Below are 16,922 nucleotides of genomic sequence, written 5' to 3'. Positions count from 1 at the left end.
GGGCAGCAGGACTAGCATCTCCCTGATGTCTGCAAATGGGAAATGCAGCAGGCCTAGCATCTCCCATCTGCAGAAAATGGTCTCCACAAGAACATACACAAACATTATGGGCCTTTAATTGTATTTTTTTTTCACATACACTTAGGAAAGGTACAACAAAAAATCCAGCAGATATTTTCTTGGTCAGCAAAGCCTAGTCCAGACTCCTCTCTCTCCCTCCCACACGTCTTCTTGTGAAATTACCCAAAAAACTGGAGATTTAGATCTGTTCCTGTTGCAGGAACATTTCAGAAATAAACCAAGCCCAAATCACTGGGAGAGGAGCCCAGTTCTCCATCCTGCAGTGGTCTCTACCCATGGCTTGGCTGCTGGTGCAGAGCGTGAAATTAGGGGAAGCAGAGCTGAGCTCACATCTGATGCTGTTTCTCTCACTGTGAGTTTTCCTCCCTGCAACAACCAAACACTCAACATGCACAGGCTTTGGGGGGGTGCAGATGTCCAGCATCTGCCTGTTTAATCTCCTTCGCCAGCCCTTGCTATACCTAGTCCCAAAACAGGCCTGCAGCACGTGAACCCACTGCCAGCCTCAGCCACCCGGCAGCGAGCCCGTTAGATGGCACCATGGGGCAGCACTGGCTGCACATTCCTGCCTCTCTTCTTCCCTTCCTTCTTTTCCCCCAGCCATGTCTTGACGCTTCTACAGCCCTGAACTGGCCCTTTGTGTAGGGCAGCAAGCTCTAAGCCCTGCTACAGTCACTTGGCTGAGCCCACAGAGCAAGGAGCAGGGACAAGGCTCACTATGCCATGTTCGCCCGTCTTCCCTGCAATCACAGTCCTCAGCAAGGCAGGATGTTTCCATGATCAGCCTTTTCTTTATTTAAGGATTTTGTATAGGCAAATGTTACATTTTTTGGACACACAAATGTTAAAATGATTTATCCTATGCATACTCACCTGCTCCCACCCACAGCCTGTGCTGGCTGTCTTAGGGAATTCATTCATACACCTGTATGATATGGCCTGGTGGAAAGAGTAAAAGGCTCTAAAAAGGTGACATTGATAAAAGCCTTTAAATTGTCTGCTTTGTCTGCTTATGTTTGTGCAGTTCAGATTCAGGAGCTTTGTGTTTGCCTAATGCAGTTGGCAGACTGTGTATCACATTTTCCTAGGTTGAATTTTGTTCTGACTCCTCTTACTTTGCTCTCTCATCTATAAAAGCAGGATTGTTACTGAAAATAAGCAATAAATCGCTGTGTATGCTCAGGTGTAAAAAGGCTTTTCAAAAGCAAGACAGCTGGCAGCACACTGCTGACTTGGCTTGGATTTTTTGTGATAGACAATATATTGATTGAAACTTAAATAGGGACGAGGGTGGTTGCTGACCTTGTTCTGTTGACAGAAATGTCATTTCAGGGTGAGATTGTGCCTTGAGCTTTTACAGGGACCTGTTGTCCCGGGCATAGGATCAAGGGAGTTTGTCCTTCAGTAAGGATTGCAATATAGGTAGTAGTTGTAATTTAAAAATGAGGTTTTTAAAAGGAAAAAAAGGAAAATTGCAATTAAAAGAAGAAAACTCATGCCTAGGTTGGTTAAATGTGCACAATTGTAAGTAGAGACAATAATTTACCGACTTTTCTCTTGAAATATTAGTGCTGCTGTAAGAAGCCAAGCGTGTTACTTACGACAAATCAGACTGAAACTGAGACAGATTAAATTGACATTTTATATTTCTTAGCTGTGTAGCCAAACAAATGCTATGAATTCTGTCATTTATGATGGAAGCTAGATAAAAATTTTGTAATTACTGAAGTGCGTCACCTAAATGGCACTCCTATATGGAGAAATTGATTTCAATGCAAGATTAATGGCCTTTTGCTGCTGGTTTACATGCCTGCCAAAGACCAAACTATGTTGTTGCTAAGCATCATTAATGGATTAAAATAGGGGTTCCACATAATTCCTACAGGGTATCTTCAAACAGTGTGTTTAGTTTGGCACTAGCCTAGCACTTGTTAGCCCTACTAATGGATCAGGGCAGCTCACACATGTGAGGGAGGTTAATGCAATCCCAGGAACTCTTTTAAAAGCTCACAGGTTTTCTTGTGGATGACTTCACGGAGCTTGCGCACGCGCCGGATGCTGGAGGTGCCCACAAAGCTGTCTGGCTGTAGGATGGCCATGCCATTGTGGACATCCCCCATGATGATGAGCTGGCCATCCACTGTAGTCATGTTGGGACATGGGCAGCTCCAGTCCATGTTCAAAAGCGTGATTTCTAGTGGTTCCTTCCCCAGGAATTTTAATCCCATTTTGTCATCCTTGAGAATCTCCTCCACCGTCACCAGGGCGTGTCCTGAGTCTTGGTCTTCGGTCAGCTCTGTGATGCGGCCCAGGATGACAAAGTCGCTTTTGCAGAAGCTGGTCACCAGCTTCTGGCGGGGTTTGCAGGCCTTGCAGTGAGTGTTCTTTGGAAAGGGGCACATCTCCTCACAGGCCTCCCGGCTCTCAAAGTTATTCTCATTGCCTCCACACCCGCCGTAGATAAAGGACTGGCACTGCTTTGTCAAACCGTTGTAGGCCCACCTAGGCTCATAGGCCTTGCAGTGGCCTTGAAGGGCAGGCAGGTTGCAGATGTTGATGGGGCCATTCATGCACGTTAGCATGCAACTCTCGTAGGTCTCAAAGTGGTTGAGGTTGCTGTTGCAGTTCCCATAGATGAAAGTAAAGCAGTTGTTTTTCTTGGCATCATAGTACCACCTGGTCTGCTCTTCCCCACAGTCTTCGCTGTCTGGCTGCTTCAGGCACTCGTCAGTTGGAAAATGTGTTTTGTTCTGGGAAGTTTCCTTGGATGTGGGCTCTCCTCTGATGACTGACAAAGGGAAATCTGCCCGGAGGAGGCCACCAGTGTTCTGGGCAGTGCAGGTGTAGATTCCTGCATCCTGCAGCTGCGTATTGTAGATGACCAGCTGAGCGATGTTGGTGACCACGACATTCCCTCTGACATGGTTTGGCTTCATGATGACTTTGTCCTTCCCATCAACCTGCTTCTCCCATGTGATTTCTGGCTTGGGTCTCCCTGAAACGTCGCAGAGGAAGCTGACGGTCTCTCCCACGTAGACGGACTGATGGACAGGGTTGTTCACCAGTGCAGGTGGCAGGATATCAACGACTGTTGTCTCGGCATAGGCAGTGGTAGGGCGAGCTGTTGTTTCTGGGGGGATAGGGCTGGTGTTTGGCCAGGTGAGATGGTACCTACAAGTGACCACATTGAGTGTAATGCCTTTGATGCAGGCCTCTGCATCCATGTAGCACTTGTTGTAGTAGGTAAGTCCATCAGAGGCACAGGTAAAGCTTGGCTCCTTCTCACATCTGTCCTTGCACTTGCAGACGGGCTGCCCGTCCCAGATGTCGCACTCTGAGCCTTGCTGGATGCACATGAAGCGGTCACAGGTTGCCTCTTTGGGCATCCCCACAGGCCCCTTTTTCCCCTTGATGTCCATGTACCGAGCAGCCACACAGCTCTTGGTTCCACAGACATTGGGGCAGCACTTCTCAAAGGTCTCACACTCCTGTTGGGAAGGAAAATAACCTGATCATTACTGGGAACAGAGTAAAGGCCTTTTTGGAGACTCAGCAAGCAGAGAGCTCAGAAACTCAGCTCTGCCACAGATATCCATGGTCTGAAACTCATTGCCCCAGCTGTCAGTGAGTAGAAACACCCCCTCAGCATTTCTCAGGGGGTTCTGAAGTGCTGAAGGAGAACACTCTTGAGAAGGAAAATGTATTTTTGTTTCTTAAGCACACACCTCCTCATAAGTCTTTACCCCAGAGTCACATGGATTGCTTGACTATGAACCAACCACCCCCTTCCATGCTTTCTGAAATGCCTAAGGACAAGCCCTGAGAAACATGAGCAGATGGAAAGTCTTATCATATGGCTGTAGGCAGTAATCCTTCTTATTTTCCGCAGAAGTATGTAAAGTATTATTTGAATTCCCTGAGACTAAGAGCCAGCTCTTGGAGGTGAAACTGCCAAGGATTTGTAATTGTTCTCACTGTAGAGGAAATAATAGAATATCTCAAAACTAAGGTAATATTTGCTCCAAAAATAGTTTTTCTATGGTATTTAAAAAATAGTTTTTCTATGGTATTTAAAAAAAGAAACCCCAAACAGCTCATTATAGCTTCTCTGTCCTATTTTAGTCTTATTTTCAAATGCAGCATCGCTCTTCTAGTGATTTATTACATCCCGCCTTGGCTACAGCCAGCTCTTAAATTGTGGTTAGTTTTAGCAGAATTTTCATCTTCTGTGCAGAAAAGGTATTTGATACGTGTGACCAGGGTTACTGGGTGGTTATAGATTAGTTCAAGGGACCAGGAAAACTGCTCCCATGTGCCCAACAGGGCACACTTCCACCATGTGTTAAACCTCTACAAGCCCCCTAAAATCCATTAGCTTTCTCCGTAAGTGAGAACAAAATGGTTTTTAAGCTACCAAGCTAAAGAGTTTCTCTTGAGTCCAGTATCCTTTCCTTACTGGGAAAAAGATGATCTAATATCAAAACTCTTTCCCCATTTCCAGCTGCACATTACTAGGTTTCAAAAGCAAAGCTAGAAACCAGGATTGCGGAGGTTTTCAGCTGGGGTTAAGGAGTGTAGCTTGGCAGAGTCCTTGGTTGCCTGCAGTATACTCACTCTATCCAAAGTCCCAGGACTCTGTGCTGCCACTAAGCAAAATGAATATTTGTAACCAGTGGCTTCTGGCTTTCAGGATTTGACCAGTAAATTATTAAAACATCATCATCTGCTACTGCTGCTGCTGCTGCTGCTGGGGTTTTGAAAGTGTTTCACTGTTCATTGCTGCACCTGGTAGTTGGAACAGAGGCAGCTTATTTGGGAATGGCAAAAGTAAAAAGAGCACCTTCATTCCTAACACATGGGATCCATCTGAGTAAATGTCTTTGTTTACTTATAGCCAGAATTTTTGTCAGTCCCCCCCCCCCCCCCCCCGGCTTTTTAACATGGCAGAAACAACCTGGCTACAGAGCACAAATCCAAACACTTTTTTTCAGCACAGTAAATGTTCTGTCAGCCAGGTTTGGGCTGCAGAAGCTTTGTCATGGGATATCATGTAAGAATTAAGACTAGCAGGTATTTTCAGATGCCAGCTTGAGCTGGCAGTGCTGACAGGTTGAAAAATAAATTTTAGGGTGGTAAGCTAAACACATTTTGAGCTGGGAGCATCCCACAGAACATCTGCCTGGTCATTTTAGCCCTGCCCTGTTCTGCACCCCAAGTAAGCTTTGTGCTTCAAATCCAGCAAAGGCTGATGACTTAAATGTTAAATCAAACTATTTTATACAGGATTCCTCCCAGTAATATAAAACATTGATGATGGCCACCAACAACAAAGAGCATAATTACACTGTTAAAATACTAAAATTGGCCCCAGGGCATGCTGAGTTCTGGAGTATCAAATTCAGATATTTCTTTTGACATGAAAACAAGGAAAAGGATCAAAGAGAGTGAATGCTATACCCACACCAGCAAAAGTGACAGCTGGCACATACTTCCCCTCTTAACTGATAACTCATCAAACTTTTCTATGTTATATAGGTCACAGGTCAATTCAATACATGCACTGTGTGCACTGGGTCCTGCCCAGTGCCAGTGCCCTTGCAGCTCGGACAGAAGGCTCCCACCAAACACCCCGACAGCCCCAGCAGCACCAGTGACGCAGAGACACAAAAATGTGCATCACTCACCAGGTCAGTGTCACACTCCCTCTTGCAAGTGCTCTGTGCGTCGACCCACAGGTTGGGGTTCATGTCATTGGGGCATATTCCAGCGTGGGAGTACCGGATTGGAGGTAGGGCTCTCCCTTTCAGAGAGACCTCCAGAAGCAAGAGGACACTGCTCTTCCCTAGCAAGATCCACATCCACCGAGTGAACAGCACCAACAACATCTCAGAATTTCTCCAGGGCACTGGCAGGGTCCAAGTTGGAAGTAGTTCTTTTTTGCTTGGGGTTGCCTTTTTTTTTGTTTTTTGGTAAGCCTTAAGTTTTTGAGGAACTCAGATGCACCTGACTTTGGTAAAAACTTCAGCAAGCTCCTCTGCTGCCTCTGTCGATAGTGCAGTTTGGTCTGGACCTCATTGGATTAAAGGTCCTAGAAAGTCACCCCCTTATTTTAAGAGAAACGCTACTTGTGCGAGCAGAGTTAGCTCTATTTATACCCTGCCTCTGTTAACAACTCAGAAAAAGTAAACTTGATTTCTTTGACAGGCACACGCTTCCTATGTCCTGGTGGCAGTCAGACAGATTTGTTGCAAGAAAAAAAAGCTGGAAAGAGTTCAAAAGGCTGGAACTGGCATGGTGGGACCCCTGCATGTTTCTGAATGCAGGGAGGCCTTCTTAACCCCTTTAGACCTAAAGTACTTCCCTATGCTAAGAATGGCATTTACTTCTGAAAGGGGACTTGTCTAAGTAACAGGGACCGCAGTCAGGGGATTTCCCCACGGCAAGGGGCTACACAATCACTTGCTAAAAGAAACAAATAATAGGATTGAAGCAATTAAAGCCAGAATGTCATATTTTAACAAAGGAAGTAGGGAAGAAATAACTTATTTAAACTTAGGATCAACAAAGCAGAACGTCTTCGTAACTTCTCCTGGGGCTCCTCCAGGCTTTTTCTTCTCTTTGGTTGGGAGATTTCCATGATGCTAAGTTTAATGCTGCCTTCCAGTCCCACCAGGAAGATGTTAAAAGTGTCCCTGAATTCCTCCACATTTTCTGACAGCCAGATCCCATTGTACAGTGCATTGCTGACCCCTTTAACAGCAACAACAAAAAATAGAAGTTCAACTCTATGGAAACCTGCATAAAGGAATGTACAGCATTTTTGCATTGGGGGGTGGGAGGGAAACTCAGTCAAGCTGAGTTCCTCATTCCCTGACTATGACAGCAAGGGGCTGATCCTGCTCATGCTGAACATGTGCCAAAATCCTGAGATAAGTGGCAGAAGTCTGAGCTGCTCAGCACCTTCCAGGATTCGGGCCTCTTGGCTGAGTTTTGGGCTAGCTTGGGTGGATCCTGCATGTTGCTAAGAGCCTCCTGGGACAATCAAGTAAGTTTGCATCCCATGTGGAGGTTCTGCAGGGCTGGACCAGCAGCACTGTGCCTGGGTGGGAGGAAAGGTTGTGCATCCACTCCATGTCCAGTGCTGAGAGCTGCAAAGCCAGTCAGAGTCAGCCCTTACTTTTTTCCATTGGGCTTATAAATCCAGGGGTGTTTTTCATGGCTGAGTTTGGACCTAATTCTCCCCTGAGCAATGATGGCTGCCAACCAGCACAACCAGCAGTGAACTGGGTCACCATGGGGCTTCTGCTCTTCCCCTGGGGCCAGACAGCAGAGCACAGTGACCTGCTGGTGTTTCCTGGGATCACCTGCAGGAGAAAGGGAGGGCAACCTGGACCCAACCTGCCCTGGGCTGTGGCATTTCTATAGCAGTCCAGGCTTATAAAAGGGACTGTTGTAGCTCTGATTTGTGTTCCTGCATTAACCATATGCACAGTATTTGAATTTCATGGGACATGCAGGGCAAAGTTGTCCAAATTAGCTATTTATAAGGAGCAAAGTCAATGGCCAGGCAGCAGTTTGCAGTTGATTTATTCACTCTGAAACTTTAGAAACCTGCATGACACTTGTGCAAAGTGTGGCTCTGCGCTAAATCTTTTATTCAGTACTTGTTTACAAACTCAGCACCCTGTGATGCCTAAAAAAGCCAACCAAAAATGACACATTCCCAAGAGGTACTTAAAATTCTTGCAGCTCTATTAACAACAAAATCACATGTATTAGTGGTTCTGTTGACTAAACAAAGACACTTTATATTGTAAAACTGACTACAGACAAGCCTTGAAACCAGCTGTATGTGGGTCTTGAGGAGTGCAGGTGTCCAGGGTGCTGGGGAAGCTGCCTTGTTGACCTCAACAGCCACTGCACATGCAGGGAGTTTTTCCTCAATCCATTGCATTGCCGCAGAGTAGCCATGGATGTGATTTTCCCTGCGAGCTTTAATCTTTTATGGCTGTTTTATACCTTACCTGCTGGGCCACAGGTGGATCTTACAGTCTTCATCTCCTCTCCTAGTGCCAGACAGCCATGTCCTTGCTAGCTTTGGTGAGTGAGAGACACACTAATGTGGGCCACCATAGGTAGAACTCTGCTCCAAACAGGAAAAAACAGCACTATCTTATTTTTAACTGTCCCTGACCAGGGATCCCTTGCCCAGTGGCACATTTCAGCTGTGGGGAAGCAGAGTGGGGCTCTGAAAAATCAGATACTCGTTTGCATCAGACAGGCAGAGCAGCCTTCTGCTTTGCTATGTCCTTCTCCACCCACAGGGATATTCTCCAGTGACAGGTAAGTCCCACTGCAGTTTTCTGCTTTCAGCTCTGAGGGATTGTGTTCCTGGATCAGTCCCTTGGCCACTTGAGATCAGCCAGGAGAGAGGAAAACATTGCCATAAATCTCCCTGTGAATGTAGGCAGACAGCTCCAGAAGGCAAGAGAAGCAGTGAGGGGCCCAAACAACCCTTGACAGCTGCCCTGTTCCTGCCAGGACATCCCAGAGATGCTGTTACCCAGCCTGAAGAGCACATCCAGGAGGGAAACCACTGTACAGGCGGCCCCAGGTTGGCTCAGGGACAGCAGGGACCCTGATTGTCCCAGCATGGACAGCCAAGCTCTGACTAATGCACTCACTGTCTCCTGGGTTTCATTGAGGGCTGTTTACTTGCCTGTTTTAAGTTAATTTAACTACAGTGACCTCAGTGGATCTGACTGGACACTCCAAAACACCACCAGTTAATGCCAGTTGTGAAGTGAGGTCTCTGTCATGGTCCCTGAGCCCAGTTTTTCTGTTCCTCCTTGTGTATAAAGCACTGTGCAGTTTTTCTTTAATATAAGCAATAAAGTAATCCCCATTCTCCATTTCTATGAACAAATCCATTATGAAAGCTGATTTTATGACTTATGTCAGCCATGTCAGATACTGATGTGATAAAGGTCTTCCCAAAAGAGATCAAGCCTTAGAAGCAACCCTATTAACTACCCCAAAATCCCCCTTTCTGATCAAGATGCTGGAATGAATGAGTCTGCTGGATGGGGAACTTGGATGAACTTCTCTGGATCTTAGATGGACAAACCTGAGCCCCAAAGCAACATCCTGGGTCTGCTCCCAGCAGTGGAGACATTGGCGTGTGACCAGCCTCAGTCCTGAAAAGCCCTCCTAGGAGGGCTTGCTTATTTGTCCTGCCATGAACCACAACAAATACCCAAGGTCCTGGTTAGGGTTATTAATCTAGAACTGTCTTAACTGTTGTTGGGTTTTTTGTAAATTATAGTTTCTTTGTCCTTTTTCCTGCCCTCCTCTTCTGTGCCAAGTGTTGACCGAGTGTGTGCTGTGATACCTTTTAATTGAGGATGGAAACAGGATTCTCTGGTACACAGAAAAGTATAATTTTATTTGGGTATTTTTCCTTAAGCCACACTAAAGGAGTAGCAAACTGTTGATCAGATTTACTAGGCCAGCAGTCCTCATCTGGAGTTACTCAGTGGAGGGTGGATTAATTTGCTGGTTTTATTGTGGAAGGCTCTTGGCAGGAACTGTCTCCCTGCGATGTTAAAACTCCAACTCCTATTGATGTCTTCCTCAGCACAGGGGCCCTTCCAGCCCCTGCCTCTCGTGCTCCCTGGGCCCACTGCCGTTGACAGCTAGGTTTGCCAACACACACACGAGCTACCCCCTCTCCAGACAGGCTGTGACTCATCAGTGTTGGTGGCACTTTGCTGCCTACCCAGGGGCTCCTGGCTGGAGTGGTGGTGCCATGGATGTCCCCAGCACATGCTGCAGATTAAGGCCAGAGGTGAAGGTTGGATGCTGGACCTGCTCTGCCTCTGAGAGTAGCCTAAAGAAAGGACTCTGTCTGGTCCTTGAGGCTGCCTTCCTCCTCATCTCACAGGACAGCTGGTGACAGCAGGGTCTGGTGCCAACTCCCTGCACTCACTGTCCACAGCATCAATGAGCCCCTTCCTCCAAATGGAACACCCAAATATGCCTTGCCCACAGGGACCCTGGTCATGCAGGTTGCTCCAAGGACATGCTCTTCAGCATGCACCTTCTGTAGGTGACTCCTTGTCCATGCACAGCTATATGCCTGTACTCTAAAAAAAACCTGTTTCATTTAGACAGTAACAATGTTCCAGGCTGTATGTAAAGCTTATTGCACTTAAAGCTGATAGCCAGACATTTAAAAGGGAACGTCACTGCCAGATCCCTTTTGGTGTGCAGCTGCCAACTGCTTGTCTCAAGCAGAAACATTGCTTCCACAGAGAAACAGAGATAATGCCTTGGGACTTCAGCTTTATCTTGCTTTGGACTGCAAAGAGTCAAACCTTCCCCTTTGAGTAATATCCTGAACCTAGGCAGGACCTGCTAAGTGGATGGCCAGGGATCCCATCTTGGATGCTTATCACAGCCCTCAGAAGACCACACATCTCCTGCTGGCTGGATGGTTGGCTGAACAAGGAGGATTTTTGGCAGCATGAGATGCACCTCTGAACATCAAAGTGCAGGCAAAGGCTGCTGTGCTGGCCACATGCTTTGGGAGCACATGCACACATGCCAGGCAGATTTGGGCTGAAGGTGTACAATGGGAACAGCCTGTCTGGGTCCTATTTCGGCTCTCTTCATATGCATAATTAGCAGCAGAGGCATATTTCAGTTTTCCCCAAGTTAAGATAGAAATCTCCCTGTAAGCATCCAGAACTTACAAGTGCTGGTTTTGACTTCTAAAATAACATATCTGAGTAGATCCCAGAGAGCAGGGAAAGCTCAGTGGGCATATTTGGTATGGTGATTGCTCACTGAAAGGAGCTGCTGTTGATGTACACACTGCCTCATGTGCAGCTGCTCGGTAAGCAGGAGTTAATGTGGTTAGACAAAAGGGCTCAGTTTGGCAGGGGGAAATCAATAATGTCAGGGAGTTTATTACAGGGTTATGGGCCACCTGCTAGAACTGAGCATTAGGCCTGTGTTGCATTGTGTTTTGGGAAGAGCTGATGGCACTGCACTCAGACAGGGCTAGTGCCAGAATTATTATTTTATGCCTCAGCAGATGGCTTCTGCTCAGGGGTTTTATCTTTGAGTGCAGACATAAGACTAATCATCATTTGCTTTCTCTTTCTCTGCTAACGTAAGCTGGGCAGGAAGCAATTGCCAGTTTGATGATGGTTCATTATTGTTTGGTTTATTCTGTCTGAAACAGCACAGCAAGAGGCACCAAGGATACAAAGGAAGATAATCAATGAGATATCAGTTATCAGAGAGATAAGGGGAAAAGCTGAGCTCAGAAGCTAGTCTTTCACCAGGCAATCTCTTTCTGTCTCTGTTTCAGAAACAAAGCCCAAGATATCCCATAGATAATTTGGAGAGGTCATGTTGGTATCTTTGGATTGTCAAGATTGCAAAGATGAAATGTTGGGCATGGGTTCATCCTGCCTTAGAGCAGGATGATCTAAACCACTTCCTAAAGTTCCTTCCAGCTCTGTTGTCTGTCACTGTCAGTGCTGAGAGAGACCTGCTCCATCAATTAAGCTTTGAGTTAGGGAAATCTAAGGTCTGTAATGCAACCTGGAATACCAAGCAATAGAAATCACAGTCACAGTGCTACCAGGGCAGGGCCAGCACTTTCTGTATTACGCCCTCTCAGCTACCTAATGTACAGGCTGGACCAGGCCCTGTCACCTGCTGAGCTTGGCAAATACAGACACCATGGACACACGGCTGCAGCACGGTGGCCTGAGCACCTTGTTTTGTTACAGGTTTTAGGAGTTCATAGTAAGTTTTATGGCAAGCTTGAATAACAGCACTTTAGGGAACTGGCACCAAACCCGTGGTGTGCAAATGTAGATGTTCCCATGGCTTGCAGCACTGCTCTGTGGCTGTGTGGGCCATAGCATAAAATCCTTGGGATTGAACTGGTATATTTGTTTTTGTTCTTCATGGCTTTCAGTTGTTCTGCTTGGTTCCAGCTCGATTTGAAGCAAAGCTCAGAATAAAAGTGAGGTGCAGGCCTGGCACCTGCTCAGGCTGAATGTTCAGCACATCTTTCACCAGACCCGGCAGTGTTTCTCCAGGAACCTAAGTTAATTTAGTTCCCCATGTAGAACTAGTGAATATAGCTGAAATAGCTGAACTCATTGCACAGATTCACTTCAGTCTACAAATGACCCTAATTTAACCTCCCTTATAGTTACATTTAGGAATTTAAAGCTGGGAGGAAATCACTTGCTGAATATCACACAGCAACAGCCACAAAAGCTTGGAGTCCCAAGACCCTGCTGCCAGCCTCATGGGCACCATTTCCTTTTCAAAATGCAGGTTCAGTATATAAAAGTCATATTGCTTTTGTTTGTGATGTGATTCAATTTATATAAACAGTAAAATTTTAACGTGCTGTACTAATTTAATTTAACCCCAAGCTTTAATTCCCTGAGACTTCAGCATGAAGGAACCATCTCTTTGTCATCTTTTTTTAGAAAGATTATGAACCTTTAAGTGGAAGAGAGTTTGTGAGGTGGGATTAAACTGCTGCAGATTTGCATGATTTTGTGTTCCATTTTGAGACTTTACCAAATCCCTGAATCTGTGGAAGTTTGGAACCCTCCTTCTGGCTGGGAGCCTCTCCAGGAGATGCAGAGGAGTGACTGGGCTTTTCATCAGGCAGTGAGTGTTGGCTTCTACAGACAATGTGGAAGCTCCAGAGCTCCTCTGTGGGTTTGGTATCCAAAACTTCACTATAAACAAGCTAATTTTCACAAAATGGAACTATTTCCATTCCTGCAGATACCATGAAATCCCTTTAGCAACAATTCTGTCTTCTTGGAATTTAAATCTAAATTAGGACAAAATTCTTTTTTAACTGAAGAGTTATTGCCCTGATTTGGCTTTGCTGGCCATTAGCAGTCCTGGCTGTTACACAGCACATGCTCTGCCCATGCCCAGAGGGTGACCTCTGCCAGGAGCAGTCCCTGCCTTCTAAGCTGGGCACATTAAGAGTCTTTCCAAGAGGTGAACTATTTTGTTTTAGTTTGCCCTATGTGCCACACAGTCTGCATCGGTTGGACCCAGACAGTGGCAAACAGAAGGAGACAGAGCAGCTCTCTGGGGCTACTGATGCCCTTATTGGAAGTGTCCAAAGGTGCCAGAGTGCAGGTCTGGTTTTTAAAGGTGCTCTTCTCCTGGCATTTATTCAACAGCACATCTGAACAATAGGCTGGAGGTGTGAGTGATGTCTGCAAACCAGTGATGACCCACTTCCATTGATCTTTTGAGCAGCGAGCTCATACTTCCTGCCCTGACAATGGGATGCTTGTCTGTATTTAATAGCTTTTTTCACCATTGCTCTCTCTGATTATAGCTAATTCAACATACATTCTTATTTTGATCTTTTATTTTTTTCAGAGTCCACCTGCAGCCCACAGCATAACAGGGCCTGCTGAGATGCAGTACTTTCTTTCTATGGCAATTTTGGAGATAATGGGTCGTGTCTGACACAATGGTCGCTGGCAGAGTGATCCTAGGTTTAACAGATTCACGTGGTTTAATCTTTACAACTTCCCTGTGCCTTTAGGGCCAGCACGTTAGGCTCAGTGCTCTGTATCAACAATTGCTGGGATTATGTTTAATGACAGACACAGCAGACGGTCTTTGAGCTGGGGGGTAAAAAAGAACCAGAGCATCATTCGTGGTGAGCGTTTCACATGCTCTGTAATGGCCTGATTTTTCTCCAATTGAAGTCGATGTAAATATTCTGCTGACTTCAAAGGGGAACAGGGTGAGGTTACAGCCAAGTACTCTTGGAAATCACATCCAGTGCTTGATTTTTCTTGACCTGAATGGCAGTTCAGTCAGCTCTGCTTCCACAAAGGAGCTTTCAGGAGCCCTGGAAAAGCCAGCGCTGGAGTGCTTTTAGCCCTGGGTTCACATAGTAGCAGCATGTGAACTGTGGCAAATTTAGAGGCTGATTCAGTCCTCCCAAGTTTTGATTCCGCTTCTGCAGATGTCTGTCTGGCATCACTCTTGCTCTCTCCTCACTGACTGTGGGGGAGTTCAGGGCAATGGGATTCCCATGGAAGTACTTCAGTTTGGTGGGGCCAACTCCTGCACTGGGCAGCAGAATGTGGGGTACCCTCACAAGACCTTTGGCTTTGCTGTGCATCAGCCAGGAGAACAAGCTGGTCAAAATGCCTGGAAAATCTTTACAATGTAGCATGAGCTGTGGTTCTGTCTCTTCCCAGCCCAGAGAAAATGGTCTTGAATTATTTTTCTCCTTTTTCTCTTTTTTTTTTTTTCTGGGAAGGGGTGTTTTTTCTTTCATAATTTTTCACATTTTCTTTTGTGTTTGTGTAACATCATACTTAAAAAGCTCTATGAGAGTGGAAAATCTAACTTTTCTAAACATTTCCAAATATTTCCATTAACTAATTTTCTTTTGAAGTCAATCAGATTTGTCAGTTTGGAATTGTTATCTCCACAGGAACTTTTCCTGTCTTTACCACTGATTTTTGTGAGCCCAGAGCAGTTGCTCTATGCAGTATAGCTTCCACCTCCCTGAAGGGAACTAAAAAGGTCTCAAGTGGGTCAAGTGACATCAATTTAACTTTGAAACCCCAACTTCTTGCCACTCCCTTAGAGCCATATGTGAGTGTGAGATGTGATTTGCTGCAACTGAAAAAACATGGGGGAAAAATGGTGAATGCAAAAATTGTATCTCTAGCCATTTGCTCACATCTCTTAAATTGAAGTTCAAGCACAGCCCCTTCTAATTCATACACAGACAGACACACACACACACACTTTGTTTTTTAAACTTTGCCATGGTCAGAAACCCAATAGTGTAATTGTTTCAGGACAATATTTTCAGCTTTCTCATCTCCTTTTTGATTTTTCCGAGGAATCCGGTGTACCCATGGCCATAAAAACCAGGTTAGTGCACAGTAGAGGCTTTCATGGCCACTAATCCTGATGACAAAATTATTCAAACAAACACTTCTTGTGTCACCGATATATATTATGTAAAACCTTGTGACTTTGATTATGTGTCTATAATACAGATTAGTCTGTTTGGGTGTTTGGTGCTGACCTTCAATAAGCTGCTAAAGTATTAGCAAGAATTTGCAAGTGACAGGCAGGCAGAGGTGCTGTTCTGCCTAATCCCATTCTCAGAACTCTGGCTATATATGTCTGAACAGTTTCTGCTGCTTTCCTTGAGGCACCAACCAGGTTCTTTCTTTCTGAGCCCCCTCCCAGCCACCTTTATCCCTCTTTCCACTGCTGTAATGTGTCACAAATGTTGGAAGATTTTACTAACCTTATGAATTAGAGCCAGGGAAACAGCGAGAACAAATTTAGAATAGGAGGCAGAGAATGTACCAGCTGGGAGGTGATGCTGTCAATCTCCATGGAGACCTCTTTAGTTACAGCGTTGCTAATTACTCTCACGAATTGTATAGTGCCTGGTTGAAAGCCTGGCCAAGTCAACAGAGAGTTCCAAACTGACTGGCTGTGTCTTGTGCTCATGAGGGAGGCACAGGGCACAGCCCCTTGGGGTAACCAGTTATGATTTGCACTGGGGTCTTTCTCCTTGATGGCCAAAACACATCCTAAGGAGAATCCAAACACCTTCATCTGATCTTCTGCATGAGGCCAGCTTTTTCTAAAGAAAAGAGCTCTGGAGCTCTTGGTTAGCAGAACAATTTTTTTTTTTTTTTTCCTCAGGCATGCAAGTGAAACATCTCTGTGATCTTGTGAACTTTCCACAGGAGTCAGATCCTGCAGGAGAGATGAAGTGGGACAAGATTCACAGAAGCCTTTTGACTCCAAATGCCTAGACAGGATATGCCTCTATGCAGGATTCAGGCAACTAGTTATATTTGCCCCTTATCCCCAGGATGAACGTGTTTCATGAATTAGTAGAGCAAAGGGAGGTACTGCAGACATGGGCAGAGAGGAATGCAGCCAAAAATTTGGAGAAAAAGCAAAGGCAGTCCCTTTTCTGCACAGTTTTCCAGGTTAGGATGTCTCTGAGCTCAGAAGGGATTGGGCTGACACCTGGGGACACTGCCACAACCCCAACACAAGCAACAGCCATCCTCAGGGGGAGAAATTTGGCTCCACAACACTGCAGCTCAGGCTTGTCATTACTGGAAGCCAAACTGGCTTTAGGTACTAGTCCACTGAACAATTTCCTCTTGTTATCAAAAGCTATTGGACTTAACCACAAGTCCCTGAGCTGATGTACCATGCCCCTCAGGTTCCAGGTCCCTGATTTGTTTCTTCAGAAATTATTTATTTGTTCTACAAATAGAAATAAGATTAAATTAACAACTGGGAAAAAAAATCAGCCACACACCATGCCTGATTTCTAAAGGCATTTGGCTGCCTGAGCAGATCTTTCCCTTGCAGATCACCATTCCCCCAAATAAAAATACCATTTTCCAAACTCTTCCTGTCAAATTTCACTCCACACTGCAGGCGTGTGCAGCTGTGTGCATGAGTGTGTGCTCACACCTGCTTAAATGTCCCTCTTTAGACACTCAGCTCCCTTTGAACCCCTGCAGGATGCTCAGCAGTGCTGAAAATCCATGAGATGGCTGGTTGCAGTGAAATTCAGGGGCGCTCCAGGGTGCTAAAACCTGTCCTGAATCCCAGTCCTCTGTACCATTATCAGCGTAGCAATTCCTTCCAGGTGATTTAGTGAAAAAGCTGTTATTTATGGTCAAAAGAAAGATGATGGGTGTGTTCCCTGCAATTCTGGAATTCACTGGAAGGATTTTTCTATCTCATCAAAAATGGAG

The 16,922-nt window shown here is 45.6% G+C and overlaps 1 protein-coding gene across 1 annotated transcript; it reads right to left on the bottom strand.

Annotated features, from left to right (window-relative positions):
* Window positions 1–1,175: 1,175 nt before the first annotated feature.
* On the bottom strand, window positions 1,176–3,515 carry WFIKKN2 (WAP, follistatin/kazal, immunoglobulin, kunitz and netrin domain containing 2). Its single transcript, XM_071452691.1, has one exon. The coding sequence runs from the start codon at window positions 3,498–3,500 to the stop codon at window positions 2,058–2,060; it is 1,443 nt and encodes a 480-aa protein (XP_071308792.1). The 5' UTR covers window positions 3,501–3,515; the 3' UTR covers window positions 1,176–2,057.
* Between the last annotated feature and the right edge of the window lie 13,407 nt (window positions 3,516–16,922).

The sequence above is a fragment of the Agelaius tricolor genome, unplaced genomic scaffold (assembly GCF_023055355.1).
Source record: "Agelaius tricolor isolate 1412-34295 unplaced genomic scaffold, bAgeTri1.0.p SCAF_35, whole genome shotgun sequence".
NCBI lineage: Eukaryota > Metazoa > Chordata > Aves > Passeriformes > Icteridae > Agelaius > Agelaius tricolor.
This window is presented reverse-complemented; position numbering and strand designations above follow the sequence as displayed.

Bases quoted from the DNA above. Each gene is read 5' to 3' on its own strand.
- WFIKKN2 (XM_071452691.1), bottom strand. From the start codon at position 3,500: ATGGACATCAAGGGGAAAAAGGGGCCTGTGGGGATGCCCAAAGAGGCA.